General features: G+C 42.2%; 1 protein-coding gene across 1 annotated transcript in view; it reads right to left on the reverse strand.

Annotated features, from left to right (window-relative positions):
* Positions 1-17,889, reverse strand: part of ARHGAP18 (Rho GTPase activating protein 18) — an 84,899-nt gene that overhangs the window by 19,232 nt on the left and 47,778 nt on the right. Inside the window, exons 5-12 of the mRNA XM_054975537.1 lie at positions 15,197-15,351; positions 13,638-13,803; positions 9,581-9,672; positions 7,099-7,176; positions 6,215-6,374; positions 4,622-4,704; positions 3,884-4,090; positions 1,466-1,630 (exon numbers count right to left, since the gene is read on the reverse strand). Coding sequence (XP_054831512.1) covers positions 1,466-1,630; positions 3,884-4,090; positions 4,622-4,704; positions 6,215-6,374; positions 7,099-7,176; positions 9,581-9,672; positions 13,638-13,803; positions 15,197-15,351 — 1,106 coding nt within the window. The remainder of the gene's footprint in view (positions 1-1,465; positions 1,631-3,883; positions 4,091-4,621; positions 4,705-6,214; positions 6,375-7,098; positions 7,177-9,580; positions 9,673-13,637; positions 13,804-15,196; positions 15,352-17,889) is intronic.

The raw sequence follows: 17,889 nt of genomic DNA on the forward strand, positions 1-17,889 counted from the left end.
AATGTGTATGTTCAGATTAGAAATAATCTACTCTTTATCCTTTTCCTCACATGCTTATAGGGAACCACTGAAGCAAGTGTAAATATTTTTGAATATCTTTTCAGTACTGAAAAAACATACAGTCATTAGAGAGTCAGTGACCTCTTCTTAGAACTTTCTCTAAACCATTATGCATATAGTCACATGTCCTCTTCACCTTATTTCTCATGATTCCTCATTTTTCAAAATATTGGAGCCAGGTTGGAGGGGAAAGAATTAATTATGAAGAGACAGGGAGGGGGGGCAGCTACCCTTGCTCGCACACCCCTTTTGGTGTTTAAATTTGACACCCTCCTGGCCATCACAGAAGAACTGGGCAGATGAATGAAGAACGTGGCTGCCACCAGAGCCTAATGTCTGGCTCTAAGATACCAGTGGATAAAAAAAGAAAAAGAAAATCATTGTGTCCTTCCACCTTGTGTAATTTTAAATGCTTCCACAAGATGTCTCTCAAGAATTCATTGAGACTGCATGGTTTCAACTGAAGTGGGTCTGTTACATTAATCCAAACGACAATTTAAATTAAAAACATTATAAAAAGACCCAAGCTTCGTGTGAAAGTTGTTCTGTTTTACATTTATATTATACTCAGGATACTTGTTCTATTGGAAATCTTACCATGGCTGAATATTAAAGTACAGGTTTAACCTACTGATAACAAGCAGGTGTTTACCCAAAGACATTTTACGTGCACTCATAACAATTTGAATACAGTTTTCAAAATGAGATTTTGAAAATCTAGACACCAAGCCAGCCCTTCCACTGTGTTTGTCAGGATCAGCTGCAACCCACAGCAGCCCCAGGAAGCACCTCTGGCATCACTGAGAAAAGAGGGTTGCCTGATGCAGGCTGTCACCCATGTACCCAGCATGCCTTTCCCATCCAGTGCTTTCCTGCAGGGTGCAGCAAGTGGAAGCCTCAAGCAGTACTGTAGCACTACAGCAGCAGCCAGGGCCTTCCCCCACTGCTGGGTCTTGGACCTGGGGTGGCATGGCCAAGGCCAGTGACTGCCCTGAGTGGCCAATACACCCAGGTGGTGGCCATAGGGCATTCCTCTGGCACTGGGATTGGTGATGGTGTATAAGGAACATCCCTTGGGAAACCAACATGGGAGCTGCTAAGGGACTGAGCAGTCTGTGAAATGTGACTGATGCTAGGCAACATGTTCATGGATTTCAGACACCTCTGCAGGAGTCTTAGTTTGTGTGTAATTGAGGATCCATACAAGGAGGACCTGCTCCTGGAAAGAATTCACGATGCAGGCACAAGGTGGCTGATGAGTGAGAAAATCTCCAATTCAAAAATCATGTTAGGATTAATGAAAAGTATTAATAACTCTACCATTTGCTACTTACCACATATTCTGGTTGCATAAATAGTCTTTATTACATACTTTTATGGTGAAATTTAGCATGACTATACTTACATCATTGACATTTTTGATATCATTGATGTTTTTGTCTTGTTTCTCATGCTTTTCTCGGTCAGGAGCCATTTTTTTCAGCAGTTTCTTCATTGCTTTGTCCTTCTTCTCCTTCTTCTGACATTCAGTGTTTTGTTTTCTCACTTGGTTCACGAGAAAGGTAGGTATCTAAGTAAACATACAATGTAGTGATACCAACATTTATATAATTTTCTTAATCTACCATAAAGACCTGTTAACCACTTTTAATTGCAAAGCTATTGAAATATATCAGTTGCTAACAATTATGTCCAATAACAATTATGTTTTCTTATACAAACTACATAAAAACCCCAACTGCAATATTTTAGACTTGGCAGATTAATATATGATACTAGCAATAAAGCCCTTTGTACTTAACAATACTACGGGCTCTAGGAGGGCCTTGTAAGGGCATGCTCTGCCCAGTAGCATTCCTGCGCTCCTCAGCAGGCTGATTTCGGCCTCAAACGGGTAAAAATTGGGTCAGTGCGGAGCACAGGAGCACTGCACCGGCAACGTTCCTGCACTCTGCAGCAGGCCAATTTAGACCTCAAAGGATGGAAATCAGGCCGGTGCAGAGGGCAGGAGCACTCCAGGGCCCCTCATGCTGTCCCTGCAGTGTTCCTGTGCCCCACACCAGCCCGATTCAGCCTCAAATGGGTAGAAATAAGGCGGTGCAGAGTGAAGAAGTACTACAGGACCCTTCATGCTGCCCTGGCAGCATTCCTGCGCTCCGCAGTGGGCCGATTCCAGCCTCAAACAGGTGGAAATCCAGTCAGTGCAGAGTGCAGCTGCACTCTAGGGCCCCTCACACTGTCCTGGCAGCGTTCCTGCACCTCACACTGGCCCAATTCGGCTTCAAACAGGCAGAAATTGGGCCTGTGCATTTGAGGGGAGGGGAGTGCAGGCAAACTGAGCAAGTCGCCACTGAACCCCCCACCCCACCCCAATGGAGGCTTTGGGGGGGCAGGGCAGGTGAGCTAGTCATGCCTGCTGCTGTGCCCCTCCGCTGCCACCCCTGATCTAGGCTTTGGGGGGCAGTGCAGGGAGCCAGGCATGCCCTCTGTGCCCCCCATCCACCGCGTGCCCCTTGCCCCCAATCTAGGCTTTGGGGGGCAGCACAGGGAGCCGGACATGCGTGCCGCCATGCGCCCTCCCACCCTCCATATTTGCCAAGCATTTCACCTTTGGTTTCTGTCAGCAAAAGGGGGGCAAGGGGTTTTTGACCTTTGAGGAACGAATCATTGGGGTCAGGCCCAGCAAAAACTACTGGGGAACTTACTACCACATACCTTGCTTTATTCACCCAGGCCCAGCTGTTCACTACTGTGAAACAGCAGCCACCCCATGAAAGACAGTGTGCATAGCAGGTAGAGTTTCAGAATAGGATCTGGGACACCCAGGTTCACCCCCACCCCACCCCCCGCTGTCATGGAACCTCACTGAGCGACCTTGAGCCAGATAGATATTCTTAGCCTAACTTAGAGGGTTGCCATGAGCATAAAAGGGAAAAGAGGAGGAGGATGCAGGCTTCTTTAGGTCTCCATTGTAGAGAAAGTTGAGGTACAAATGAAATAAATAAATAATAAATATACCTCAAGATAGGGAGGAAGATAGAAGTTTTGTTGGTTGGTAGGTTGGAAGGAGAAAAGGAAGGAGGGAAAGATTTGCCATGAAGAGGGAAAGAGAAAATAGTGTGGGAAGGAAGATACAGGGGAAAGTGAGCTGCCTCTGCAAGTCCTTGCACCTTTCCCACTGCCCAAATGGGCCCAGTCCGGTGTCTGGCACCATGCAACTGGGCTGGTGGCTGTCTCCACCCAGGAGCTGAAACTGAGCAACATTTTCCTAGGGAGATGAAAGGAGGGGGAAATGAAAAGGGGGACAGATAAAATTACACTATATCATGGGTGGGAAGGAGAGAAGGAAGCAGGAAAAGAGGAGAGTCTATGGGGGCTCTTATGGAAAGGAAAGAGGAATAGTGAGAGAGGGGAAAACGAGAGCCCCCCCCACAAGTCCTTATGGGTCCCCTGCTTGTATAATATAATACCTGTCCAGTGTATTGTTACCCTGTTCTTCCTTCTAGGAATACATGATTCTCCCTTCCCCTTTTATCCTCACAATAACCCTGTGAGGAAGGTGAGAAAGACAGTATGTGGGGGGGAGGTGGCCTATGGTCACCAAGCAAGTATCATAGAAGAGTGGGGATTGGAAGCTGGATTTCTCAGATTTTAGGATGACACTGCTGCTACACTTACTCCAGCAGCTTCAGAAGTGCACCTATTTAGTTTTGAACTACAATTAATTAGTTCTTGGGCTGCTTTGCATATGGAAGGCACTTCTCCCTATTTGAAAAACAGTTTCTTTGCGATAAAATGCATATTTTAAAATAATTAAACTTACTGTCCATAGAAGATTTTGATATTTAATCATAAAACGCATGACATTTGCTGTCCCAGCTGCCATAACAAACTCGTTTTGCTCTGTGGTCTTGGAGCCCATACCATGAAACATGAAGAGGTTAGGAGTCATAACCATGGCAACATTCTTTAGGGTCATTTTGTTGCTATTTTGATGATCAATTATCCTTTGAAGAAATTCAAGCAGGGCCTAAAAGGAAAACAGCATTAAAAGAGTAGTTATGCAAAGAGAGGAGTAAAACATAATTTTCAATTAGCATATTTGCAAAGATTATTGTTGGTCCACTTGTGCACAGTATGTTCCACTTGCACCTCCTGTTCTCAGCTGGACAAGTAACCTTCCATTAAAAGGCAGATACATGAACCATTGTAACTCGACTCTGGCATCTGCCACATTGTCAGGCTGTCCTGTGCTTGCATCTACTCTTGCTGGAGCTACTGCTTGTGCATCCATCACATGTCTGAGAAACTTGGCTGTTGCATCTCCAAGGCAAAGTTGTGGCATATGTGTAAGTGCAATGGAGCTGGACAAGTGGCAAGATGGAAAAGGAATGCTGAGGAAAGAAAGCAGCTGGCAGAGAAACACCTTCCTTCCACCCACTGCTCACTGGTTCAGAGTACACATATTGTGCAATTAAAAGTACACATACATTTTCCTAGATTCAATGAATTAGTGCCTATTTTAGAATGATGTTTCAGAAATGTCTCAACACTATCTAACCTTTAGAGTATCTCTGTTTCCATCAGGGAGAAGAAGGACCAAAAGATTCAATGCTTGCAGCTGATGCTTCTTTGTTGGAAGTCCTGTCAGCAAAACACACAAATGTCTGTTTTTAAATCATTTTGCATATATCTCAAACACGTTACATGATATTTTTATTGTTAACAGATAAATAATGCTATTTCAAAAGCATGATAAAAGAGTAACACATATTACACCTATTTCTAGATGTTTTGTGAAGAGAAATCCTTCCTGTGAGACTACTATTATTCATATCAATAAGGAATCACCTACTGAAGCACAATGTTCTCTGTTAAGCAAATGTCCGGTATTACTGCATAATAAGTAATTTGTTGTTCTGAATACAGGGTGATGTCCCAACTAGAGGTGGGCACGAATCAAATTATGACCCCAAAAAATGCATGAACTGGGCTGGTTCGTGGTTCGTTAACACGCAGTTCATGGAACCACATGGTAATGAACCCCCACGACTTTTCCAGGCCTGGTTCGTGTGGGTTGTGATTGTTGGTGACCCCAGACAGGCTGGCGCCACTGAGAGGTGTGTGAAATTGACAGCCTCATTCTCCTGCTGCCAGAGAGCAGCAGGAGAAGTGGGCTGTCAGTTTCACACACCCCGCGCAGGGTTCAGCCCCTGAGTTGAAGCTGGTGCGGGGTCTGTGAAGCTGACAGCCCCCTTCTCTTGCCTCCGGGGAGTGGCAGGAGAACGGGGTTGTCAGTTTGACAGACCTGGCACCGGGTTCAGCCCGTGGGCTGAAGCCAGTACAGGGTTTGTGAAACTGACAGCCCCCGTTCTCTTTCCATCCAGGGCGGCAGGAAAACGGGCTGTCAGTTTGACAGCGAAGGAGAACGAGAGCTGTCAGTTTGACAGACCCGGCGCTGGGTTCAGCCTATGGGCTGAGGCCAACGCGAGGTCTGTCAAACTGACAGCCCGTTTTCCTGCCACCCTGGGCAGAAAGAGAACAGGGTCTGTCAGTTTCACAGACCCTGTGCTGGCTTCAGCCTATGGGCTGAAGCCGGCACGGGATCTGTCAAACTGACAGCCCCCGTTCTCTTTCCTCCCTGGGCAGCAGGAGGACAGGAGAATGAGAGCTGTCAGTTTCACATACCCCGCACTGGCTTCATCCCATCGGATGAAGCCTGTGGGGATGTTTTGAAACTGACAGACTTCTCCTGCTGCTTCAGGGCGACAGTAGAAGGGAGCTGTCAGTTTCAAACACCCCACACTGGCTTCATTCTCCTGCTGCCTGCTGCGGTGCAGGGCGTTTGATTTCCACAAACTACAAACCACAAACCGATTTGTGAACTGGTACAAGTTTGTGGATTTTGTGGTTTGTAGTTCATGGAACCCCGACAAACCACGAATCAGGTGGTTTGTGTTTTTTTTCAGTTCATGCCCATGTCTAGTCCCAACTCTCCTTTGTATGTCTAAACTATTAGTTAAATCCAATAGCAATAATGTTACCAGCAATGATTAGCAGGCTTTCAGTAAAGGTTCACTAATTTTATTCACAGCAGAAGTTTTACATACTTGAAAATCTAACATTACAATCAGATGCTGCCAGTGATGCTTACTCTGTACATCCTGGAAAGCCCTGAGATACTCCACAGTGAGGAGTGGCTGAGGAAGTTCACGGATAAAGAGTTTTAGAAGACTTGCAGCATCATGTTGCTTTACGGTTTCCCAGTTGAATGTCCCTTCATAAAATTTTGCTTCTAACTCTTGACAAAGACTCTGAAAGACAGAACAGAAAACAGCCAAATATTCAGATTATATAAATTTCATATCTTCAATAAAGTAATGCACATATACTTCATGCAAAAACTAGTACAGTTTGTTAAAATAGTTTTGCACTGTATTGCCAGGGAATTTTTACATGCAGCACTAAAAACATGCATAACATTTTCCATGAATGCAAAGCAATGTACTTAGTTATAATGCATGTTTGACTTTGTAAATGCTCTCTGATGTTTCAACATTCAGTAGCTCAAGAGGTTATGCAAAGATGTTTTCACAATCATGTATGAAAATTTCCTCTGTAAAGATTTCACAAAGTCTCTATATCAACATGTTAGATATGATATTGAAGAAGTCATGCATTGTGTCTTCAATTTTTTAAACAAACTGCATCCATTTCAATCCCAGTTGACCAAGACAGCAGTTCAACATATTGCACTTCATTGTTCCATGAAGTTAAATATATTACTGTCCTGGCTTCAGCATGTGACACTCCACAGACAGCTTGTATGCATGTCTTACTGGGGAGGCTGGCATACGTCTACACTGCCACCTGGATGGACAAACACGGACACACTGATTGCAGGATGATTTTAAAAAAATCCTAGAAATATTTCTTACCGATGTCCATCTTGCTACCAAAGATGCGCTTCTAGGTTTGTATGTCTAAAGTTAATAACAAATGCATCATTATCCTCTCCAAGCTCAAACAGTACTTTACCTTTACTCTTGTTGCAACACCTGGTATTCGAAGAAGGCCTTCTGTATCCAGCGTTCCTTCTTCTATCTGGAATATAAGCTGCCAAGAAAAATGGGAAATATGTCAGCTTCATAGCTGGGAACTAAAATTCTTCTATGGGTATAAAGAGTGAAAAGATGTCTTCTTGTGAAAAATAAGGATCTCCCATGCTTTTTACATTATTACTGCAACCAAGCTGGCAGAATCCTTTATATTCTGCCAAACTACTGGTTTCTTTTAAAGATCAAAGTACTTAGCTATGATTGTATGTATAGTTGCTTGGATTAAAATCAGATAGGAATCAATTAGAATTAAGGTCACATTGCAGCCACGCTTAATTTAAGTTGTTTATAGTCTGCCTTTCTCACTGAGACTAAGGGGGTTACAAAGTGTATATCATTACAATGAACAAGTTGGACATCCAATAAGCAATGTAATAGGATTAGGATTGCAGAAATCAGAAACGAAGCAGAAATCTGAGACAGAGCCAAAACAAAGCCTAAGTATTAACATGACATCTTAAACGTTGCAGAAATTTCATAGGATAATGCATACATTAACAAACACCATGTATTATACACAACAGTACAGCAGTCTACAGTCTCTTTCCCTTCTTTAAAGCATTTTTCTGAACCATTCTGTTGTAGTATAGCCCTTTTACCTGTGTCGAGAAGCCCTCCTGAATAATTAAATTTTGCTTAGTTTATGAAATGCCAAGAGAGGAACTTTCCTGGCCTCAGGGCAAGTCATTCCATAAGCTGCAATAGAGAATGCACAGGTACAGGCAGTTTTTGATCTTGTACCAATGGAGTGACTGCAGAATGAGAGTAATAAGCATGCTCCATCCAGCTCCTGGTAACAGCTAAGCTGAGGCATTCTGTATCCACTGGAGTCTTTGAGCTTGACTTTGATAGGGGACCTATGCATGGTATATTACAGTAGTCTAGTCATGATGTTACCATGGAAGGGATCCAGGTGGACATATCAGCCAAAGTCAAAGGAGGGGTCATCTTCTGTGCTAAAGTGAGTTGGAAAAAATGTTTTTTGCAGTGACATTAACTTTTTCCAGCAGTAATGCTGCGTCCAGTTAGATCCTTAGGCTCTTATTTAAGTCAGTAAGGGTCAGCTGAACCCCATCAAAGGTAGGAAGCATGAAGCCCTTCAAGATCTCAGCCTTCCCATCCAGCATTTCTTCTGTCTAGTCAGGATTTAATTTCAATTTGTTCCCTTTTAGCCATTTAGCCACAGCGGGCAGGCAGTGGCTCAGGACCTTTATTGCATCACTAGGATGTCTGAATAAGGAGATATAGAGCTGGAGCATTAAACCAAGCTTTTTGTGAAACATTTCATGTAAACTAGGTGCATTCTGCCCCCACAGTCTGTTTGCCACAAGAATGGTCAAATGGACTGAATATATTCTTTTGGCAAGTGTTTATACAAAACATTTCAGAGAAAGAGGAGGATGCATGCAAAGTATCTGCATCCCACCAAATATAAAACATGCACATAAAGCACAATAGTGATTCACTCTTATTATCAAGGAGCAAGGATGTAAAAATATTTCTCTGACATATTTACTCTTTGCTTATGCAACTTCAGATGTATATTTTTCATATCAGTTCTTGAAATTTTGGAGCCAATAACTCAGGAGAGAGTGAATTTTCCTATACAAATAGAACTAGAGTATTTTACACTGTGTGAGCTACCTGTGCTTTTTACAATGGACAACACAAAAAGTGGCACCTATGGTCTCCATCAATTCCTGTGTTAATTCACATGCAGTCTACATGCAGGGGCAATGAAACACTGATGGAGATGACTTGAAGAACTCTACAGATCGGACTCTGTAATCAGGTATTTCTGGATCCCAAATGTACCCTAGCTGTAGAAGTGGATTGCGAGTTCCCACATCCCATCATCAGATGTTACAGGGCTACTTACCTGAATAGACCACTTGCCTGTTATGCAGGCAAAGTATTGTACAGATTAGCTTTCAGAACACTATGACTATTGGCCAGATGATATTACAATGGCCACAGGTTCGACCCTATTGCTCTTTCAGTACCTGACAAGGTGCATGGGGTGGGGGGTGGGTGGGAGATTCTCTGGCTCCACCCTGAAGCAGCCCCAAACAGGATTGAGCCCTCATGGCATTTTTTTAAATGTTCAAGCGCTTCCCTAAAATTGCAGTAGTGGCCACAACTTGAACCTATGGCTGTTATAATTTTATTCACATATTTTAATGACATGTTTTAATTACTGTAATAGATTGTTATTTTTGTATTGTTGCTACTGTTGCCATGTACTTTGGGTTCTAACTGTGTCAGGAAAAAGGCAGGGTGTATAAATATTCTCAAAAGATAGGTATATACTGTTCCTAAATTCCCCAGCACACAGAAAGAGTGCTGAAATTACACTAGATTCCAAGAGATATGTCAGAAATGGACTGGCTATGACTACTCACTTTTTGAAAGATTAGGGGTATCTTGATGCCTGGAACTCTCTTCTGATCTTGCTCTAGCAAAACTGGCAGTGGGACTCCAAAAAGACCAGATTCTGCATGAAGCAAGAGACAGACACTACTTACTTCTCTTCCAGTTTACGAGATGGCAGCACATTTTTTCTGTTTATATTTTTCTTTTATAATGTGTTCAAAGCTACTACCTAGTACATCTGAGCAGTCTATTAAGACTACAATTCTATTGTATAATTATATGGGAGTAAGCCCCATTGAATAAACTTACTCCTGAGGAAAAATGTTTACGATCATACTGCAAGTCACCCTCAGTATAATTTAAGCATACATATTGGCACAACTACCTTATGTCCATCCATAACTGAATAGCCTTTAGTGTCTCCTAATAATAAGGTATACCACAGTGAAAAACATCAGCATATTAGAATCTGTATTATTTTAAATATTGCAGTGCTGACCCTACAAAGCAGATTTTCAGAATTAAATGAAAATTAAAATTACAAGAGATTTAAGAAACTATTGATATTTTATTCCTGATAGCTTAAAATTATTCTGTCCTCCCAACATTTCTCAGCATTCCTTCATCTTCTGTTACTACAGAATCACATCTGTACTTAAGCTTACTCTTTTGTATTCGGTCTGTTTTAATTGGCTATTATAGCTGTTGGTTGTTGTGGGTTTTCCGGGCTGTATTGCCGTGGTCTTGGCATTGTAGTTCCTGATGTTTCGCCAGCAGCTGTGGCTGGCATCTTCAGAGGGGTAGCACCAAAAGACACCTCTGAAGATGCCAGCCACAGCTGCTGGTGAAACGTCAGGAACTACAATGCCAAGACCACGGCAATACAGCCCGGAAAACCCACAACAACCATCGTTCTCCGGCCGTGAAAGCCTTCGACAATATTATAGCTGTTGTTAACATTTCTTGAATCTTTAAAGCACAGTTGCTCTTCAATAATGAAAAAGTAACTAAAAGTAAAATTATTCCTGGAGATATACTTGCAAATAATTTAACTCTTGAAATAACTCACTGAATGATAGAGGAATAATTGTTGATTGATTGGTATAGTGGAGTAGTTTGATTATGCATTGGAAGCCCTGACTCCCAGTGACCACAAACTCCCTAAGTAAAATTTGACAGCCACTGCTCTCTGAGCCTCATCACTCTTTATTATCCCCATGGTGCTGATAATATCTTATTTTAAAGGGCAACTGTGAAGGTGATTGCTGCAAATGTTTGGACACATGAAGTGGCATGCTGAAATACGAGGCAGTACTGTTAGTGATCACTGTATGGTCACCAACAGTTGAATGTTCTGAAGTAGGTTTGATATGTTTATTGTACTTTCACAGAACAAGCTCAGAGGGACTCTGAAGTGGCACCTACAGGGTCCATCTGTTTTCCAGACCTGAAGGCAAACACAACTATCCTGTCCAAGCTCAAAACACCCATAATTCCAAAGGTATCGACATAGCTTTTGTACATGTGCTTAAACTGTACACACCTTTTAAGGCACATACAAATAAATATGGGGGAAAGGCAATTCCAGTCACATTCTGCAGCTGGTTTTGTTCTGGAAGAAGTTGTTTTCTGTGCTGAGAAATGGAGAACTTAATTGTGCCCTGCAGTCTCTTTCATCACTCACTGTTGCTTTCAATTATTTAGCTACTATACTGTCATCTCTGCTGAACCTTGACACAAAGTTTGATCCAAGCAGGTATTTGATTAAGTGGTAACATGTTTCAAGTACTGTAAAACAGTAAAGAGAAACTCAAAATTAAGAAAGATAGCAAAATGATAACATTTTCTGCATACAGGGGCCAAGGAAGCCTGCAGGAGAGAGAAAGAGGAAGTACTTGCTTCCCCCTTCCCACGGAAACTTGGAAATGTTTACTGAAATATTTTTTCTGATATATGAAATGAGAGACGTCTTGCAGTTACTGTCATCATAGAAAGATCTACTTCTTAGCCTATTTGTGAAGTGACAAATAGACGCAGGCGGCCATGCCTATTTTCTGCATTCTAGAAGACTGAGTCAGCACCTCACTGGGCAGAATGTTAAACAGATCCTCAATGGCTGTAGCAGATCAGATTCTCACATATATACATACCTGAACAAACATCCAGAAAGGATCTAATGCAATATAATGAACTGAAGATTTCCAGCAGTAGTATTTTTTACTTACTGTGCTATCTGCAGCAGGGTTACACCCGTCTAAATCCTTGGAAGTCAATGGGCTTAGAAGGATAGAACTCCGCTTGGGACAGTGCTGGGAGCCTCTTATAGAAGCATTACACAAATGTACTATATATGTAGATGATGAAACTGGCAATAACACATTATTAGTCTCAGGGTAAATGAGTGGGGTATTGTGAAATTATGGCTGACAGGTGGAGATGAGGTCTCTCAGCTAGTGGAACTTCCTCACGTTCTAGTAGATGTATCAACATCTTGACCAAATTCCTCTAAGATCACAGTTACCATTTTAAAAGTAATGCCTTTTGTTTCTTTTCACTGTTTTGTTTAAATGACCAATTAAAGTGGTTTGTTCTAATCCTGAGATGCCCACTAAAATAAAATTATAAAATATAACACATATATGGATAGTCTGGTCCACTTAATATTTTAAGTGGATCAGTAATTAGAATTCAGTGCCAGTAATTAGAATTAATATACTGGAAGCCCCCCGATTATTTCACTCCTGGTAATTTTTTTGATGATGACACCATATTTGCCATAGTATAGTTTTGGCATAACAACATTTGCACACAAATGCAAGAAAATGTCAAAAAGAAGAAAATTATATGCTTTTAGTAAAATTAGGGACTGTTTTAAAATCAGGAAATGGGAGTGCCATTCCACACAAAAAAAACCCCACAAAAATATCAAGCCACAGGAAAAGTGTAGCAGAAACATGATGGAAATGCAGTTTTCCTAAACTGATGGCCAAAAACATAAATGAAAATCTTGGTGAGAGTGCCAGTCAATCATTTTAAATTGCTGTTTCAGCACTGCCTCGGGACCAGAGCCACTCTGGACAACTATATTCCCTCCCTTTCAAAAAAAGGAAAAAAAGATAACATTATGTTTGAGACATTCAGAGCTGAATTTCTATAGACTGGAAAGAGTTTAAAGTAAAATAATGGAATGTTCAAGCAATGGAACAACATGAAGATCAAAAAGAAGAGGGAGGGCAAGACAGAAAAATACAAGGCAAGCAGAATGAAGTGACAAGCTGATGAAACTAAAGCAGCATTATAAATAGGGGGTTGTAACATCTGCCTAGGACAAACAGTAAGAACCAGTCACACAACGGAAACGCTGAAAAAACATAATACTTTGTTTATATTCTCTTTGGATAGATGCCTCTACAATCCAGTTTCTCTGCATTTTGCAGCTTTGTCTACTATACAGCACAATCCCACCAAAGTTAAAATTTAGTAGAAGATGTTTAAGTACATGTTAACATTCTGCCACTGAAAATGCCCATAAAGAGTTTCACACTGGCTGGATTGTGCTCATTTTACAAACTTACTTACATAAAAATATCATGTTGCCCCTCACAATGATGTGAATGTATTGTTACAGATTGTTCAATGCACACAACAAACTAGTAGAATTCGAGAAGGAGCCATGACTCATTGGTTGAACTTCGTATACAGGAGGTCCCAGATTCAATTCCAGATAAAGGAATCACGCAGCAAGTGATGTGAATGGCCTACCCAAAACCCCAAAGAGTTTCTACAGTCAGAGCAGACAATCCTGACCTTGACAGACCAGTGGTCTGACTCACTATGTTCATATAGACTCCTGGACCATGTTTTCTTAATGTTCCAAAGTGACAGACACTGTCAACGCAATCTTCCTCCTCACTCTAGCCAAGAAAAGAAATTAACACCTTAATGCCTAACTGTTATGTTGTCCTGTGTTAATAGTCTGTGTATAAACAAGGTTGATCTCAACAGCCCATATGCTGGAGAAATTTTGTGGACTCAAGGTTACCCCTAAAATACAAAACTTTCTCACCACAAACAAAATCAACTCACCTTTTATTTTAATTTTTATTGCTTTTTGTGGCTTAAGTTCTGTTCCAAGTATATCAAACAGGGCAGTCAGTTCAATCAGCGCTAAAGAATGGATTTTCTTCATATCCTGAATGGCAAGGTCCCCAATCTTTGTTGTACCCGTTTTATCCTTTGGCAGTCTGAAATTCTAATAAAAGATCATAGTGTAAAATTATAATTCCAACATGTTGCAAAAAAGAAAACATAGTTCCCATTTGGTATATGTTTGGATGGCCTATATGACAACTATTGCCAGGCATGAGGGGCTGCCATAGGCAACATTTTGTCATCACTCTCAGTGGATTACAAAATTTAAAAAATATTTTTTAAATATTAAATGTTGTTATTATTTGGTGAAATTGCTCATTATATTTATGCAATTATTTGCTTTAAGAAATTCACTTGATCTACTTGTGGCTTGGAATCTCTCCCCTCCTGCCTACCTCTACTACTTAATTTAAAAGGAGGGTGGAACACACTGGTCTAGAACTTTTTAAAATAACCTAACTCTGAAACAATTTAAGGACTCAACTTATTCAGTAGCTTTATGGTGCAGACAAGAGCCTGATACATCTTTTTTAAAGTGATTCAATAACAGGCCACACCTTAACCATAGAAGAGCCTCTGGGGAGGCACTATTTGTCCCACTGGGAGTTGCACATATACCTGGGGCAAGCAGGCACCCCCCCACACCGCCATTTCACTGGGAAAATGTCATGAGGAGGAAGCCCACACAGTGGCCCTGATTAGAGATGGGCATGAATCAGAAAAAAGCTGAACCATGCTGTTCGTGGTTTGTCAAATTTCATGAACCATGAACCATGAACTTTCACGAACCTGCCCTTGGTTTGCGAACCGGTTCGTTTGGTTCCTGAAAACATCACATCCAAGCCAGAAAATCATCACTTCTGGGCCAGCAGAAGTTCACTTTCAGGTCAGTAGAAGGTCTGCAGGAAGTCCATCCCCTATTGCCTAGGAAACTGTTTGATTGGCACCAGGCTGTCTCCAGTGATGAACCAAAAAACGAACCAAATGAACCAGCCTAAAAGTTCATGGCGGTTCGTCAGAAATGGGATCTGACGAACTGTGATTTGCAAACCACGAACCAACCTGGTTCGTGCTTAATTTTGGTTCGTATTTCAGTTCATGCCCATCTCTAGTCCTGATCCTATTTGGAACCCAGTACACTTAGTACATGAGCTCCTTCACAGCTGACTGAGAGAAGGTGAGGTTGGGAGAACCCAAATACTACATGTTAAAAATTGTATCGTATAATTAGGTCCTCAGGAAAAAAGCTAGACAAGAACTCTTTTCCTGAACCCAACTTTCTGTGTGGAGAAGTTTGTATCTGCAATTTAAAATGGGAAAAATAATACCACCTCATCCTAGCAGAGTTACTCTATTTCATCTGCTAGTTGCATAGGCCAGTCATAAAATGCAATGTTCTCAGGCTCACTCCAGGCTCATATACATTTAGAAGTCAGGTAAAAATATTGAGTGTGAAATGAAAGACATTGAAGCAAGAGAAAAGGAGCACCTACAGGAAGAAGTGTGTCATCCTCTCTGTGCTTAGAAACTTTGCAAGCTGAGTTATCTTTGAGACTTGCTTGTTCAGAAAATGATATTTCCAGGTTGATGTCCGTTTCAGGCGCTGGTGCATTCTCACTCAAGCTATCTCCAATACAGTGGCCATGTGCTATATGTTGGAAAAAAACAAGAGGAAAAGAAACAACCATTTAAAATACTATTTCCCCCTTTTTGTTTGTAATTCATGCCAACAAAGATTTAACCCCTCTAACAAAGATTTAGCCCCTCTATGAGTATGACTAATTAATAGTTGTTTGAATCAAAAGAACCATAAGCAGAGTTCTTGTCACACAGCAGGGCTTTCCTACTGTAGTTTCCTGCATCTGATTAAAAGCTGTTCTTGGATAGTGGAATAACCATCCAGAAGCATGGGAATCTGTAAAGGGGGCAAGGGAGTGAAGAGTGCAAACTGGACACTCTATCTTCTGTGTACTACTAGATCTTGTTAGGTTGAAACCAGTTCTGTCCCTGATTTACATTAATTTGTTACTTCACAGAATTTGATACTTAAAAAACAGCTTCTTTGCAGTGGTTTAGAGAAAGTCATCATCGTGTGTGGAGTTTCGTATTCTTTCTTCCTCACAAGAGGTCAACTTCAGGCCTGGTCTACACATCCATGGGAATGGAGGTAACTGAAGAAATGCTGTCTATTTGACTTCAGGTGTTTGGATATTTCCTCATGCTAAAAGCTTCCTGCAAACAGAAAAACAGCAAAGTAGGCAAAGGCCTACTATCTTGAAATGGTAGTTTTCTATTTGCAGGAGTTTTACTTTTTTTAATGTGGGCACCAATCAAAAGTGACAGCCTGTGGTCTGAAGGTATACAGATTTTTTTTAAAGGTTTCATACATCTTAAGGATAAAATGTTGTCCTCCCACAACGAATGAAGACTTAATCCAGGTTTTCCAAAACCTGTTTTGATCCTTTGTTGTTGTTGTGCTTTATCCTTAAAGTGCCTGAAACCATTAAAAAATCCATTTGTTTCCAGAAGGCAAGGCAGGTTAACGAGCCCATATGAAAGAGACCAATAGTCTGAAGTAGGAAAATTCACTTTACCATTTCATTTAGTTAAGTTTGTTGACCCTTCCTTGAACATTAAAGATGACATGCAATTTTCCTCAGTACTGTATTTAGCCCAAATAATTGCCAGTTTCTGAACACACATACGCAAGAGTTTTATGTCAAGTATACATCTTTCAAAGCACATGCTAGGCACTCTCACACATCAATGCTTTAGTATACTTTATGTGCATCCTAAATATAATATACACAGTGGAATTAAGGGTAGCCCCTACAAAGATCTGACAAAACTGTTCACCAGGAGTGCCAAAGTGTCATTTTCACACTATGAGACTGCTTTGCCTTCATGCAATAGGCACTTTCCATAGACCACCAAATTCTACAAATCTTTCTCTTGCCCACTGCTCTTTCTCAGGTTTTATTATAATTTTATCCACAGTGTTTGCATGAGATTACTGCCCTCCTGGCTAGCAGCTTACCTGCTTGAAGCTTTTGCCTCCCTGCTGGCAGAAGAACAACAGATGCTCTTCCAGCATGCAGGGAGTGAGGAGGAGGCAGAGCCAGAATGCATATAAGGGGGCTCCGCCCCTCGGCCTCCTGCAGTTGCAATTTCGCTCAGCTTGGAGAAAGCAGCGCTTTCTCCCCGAGCGAAGCAGGAGGACCGCTGCTGCTAGGAGCTGTCTCGGTTGGCTTTTAGCCTCGAGAGGGCTGAGGGCGCTGGTGGTTTGTGGCACGGCAGCAGCGAGCGGTGACTGCATCGAGCTAGGGCAGCGACTCGAGAGGAGTGGTTTAAAGTGCCTTGCCTGTCAGTCGCGGTGGTCTGCGCAGAGCCACGCCGTTCGTCGGGGTCTCATGTAGGCCAGCAGCGGGCAGTGCGCTGCTCCATTCACCTTGTCGGTCGCCCACGGCATACAGTACAGAGCCACGCCATGCAGTTGGGCCTCATGGGGGCCATCAGTGGGCAGGGCCCTTCCCCCAAGTAGCTTTCCTGGCCTGGGGGTGGCCTGGGATTGTGAGAGGTGGCCATAGGTTTTTGAATCAGCTATAAACTTGGCCTTGCTGTGGGCAGTTTAGGGTTGTGGTCTTGCGCTGCTGCGGGCGATGTTTGAGACCTTTTGCAATTTGTGCCATACCCCACCCCCCACAAATACTTTGGGCAGATAAGGGGACCCCCCCCCCCGGGCAATTTGTGGCCCCTTAAATTATTCTGTTTACCAGGAGCTTGTTTATAAGGGCCTTGGCCAGGGCATAGTTTTTGCTAGGCCCAGGTTTTTTTTCCCTTGTTTGCTAGGCCGCGGCAGTTAATTGGCGGCCACATGGCTTCAGGGAATTGGAGGCTGCTGTTAACTGGGGCCTATTGTAGTAGGCCTGTTGGCCATTATTGTTTTGGGTGGTTCTCAATCTCAACATGCCTTGGGATCAGATCCACCTGCAGTTATGGCTGCAAGTGATTTCCCCATCGAAACCTAATACAGGTGACCGCTCTGATAGTGGCCACCTGATTCAGAGGGTGTCCCAACCTTTGGTAGGGTGTCCCCTACCAAAAGGGTCATCAATCACCTTTTACACCTATAGTCCACATTAGGAAGCTTCTCTCAACTCTACCGTTCACCTCTGGAGATAGCCAT

The sequence above is a fragment of the Eublepharis macularius genome, chromosome 1 (genome assembly GCF_028583425.1).
Source record: "Eublepharis macularius isolate TG4126 chromosome 1, MPM_Emac_v1.0, whole genome shotgun sequence".
Taxonomy (NCBI): Eukaryota; Metazoa; Chordata; class Lepidosauria; order Squamata; family Eublepharidae; genus Eublepharis; species Eublepharis macularius.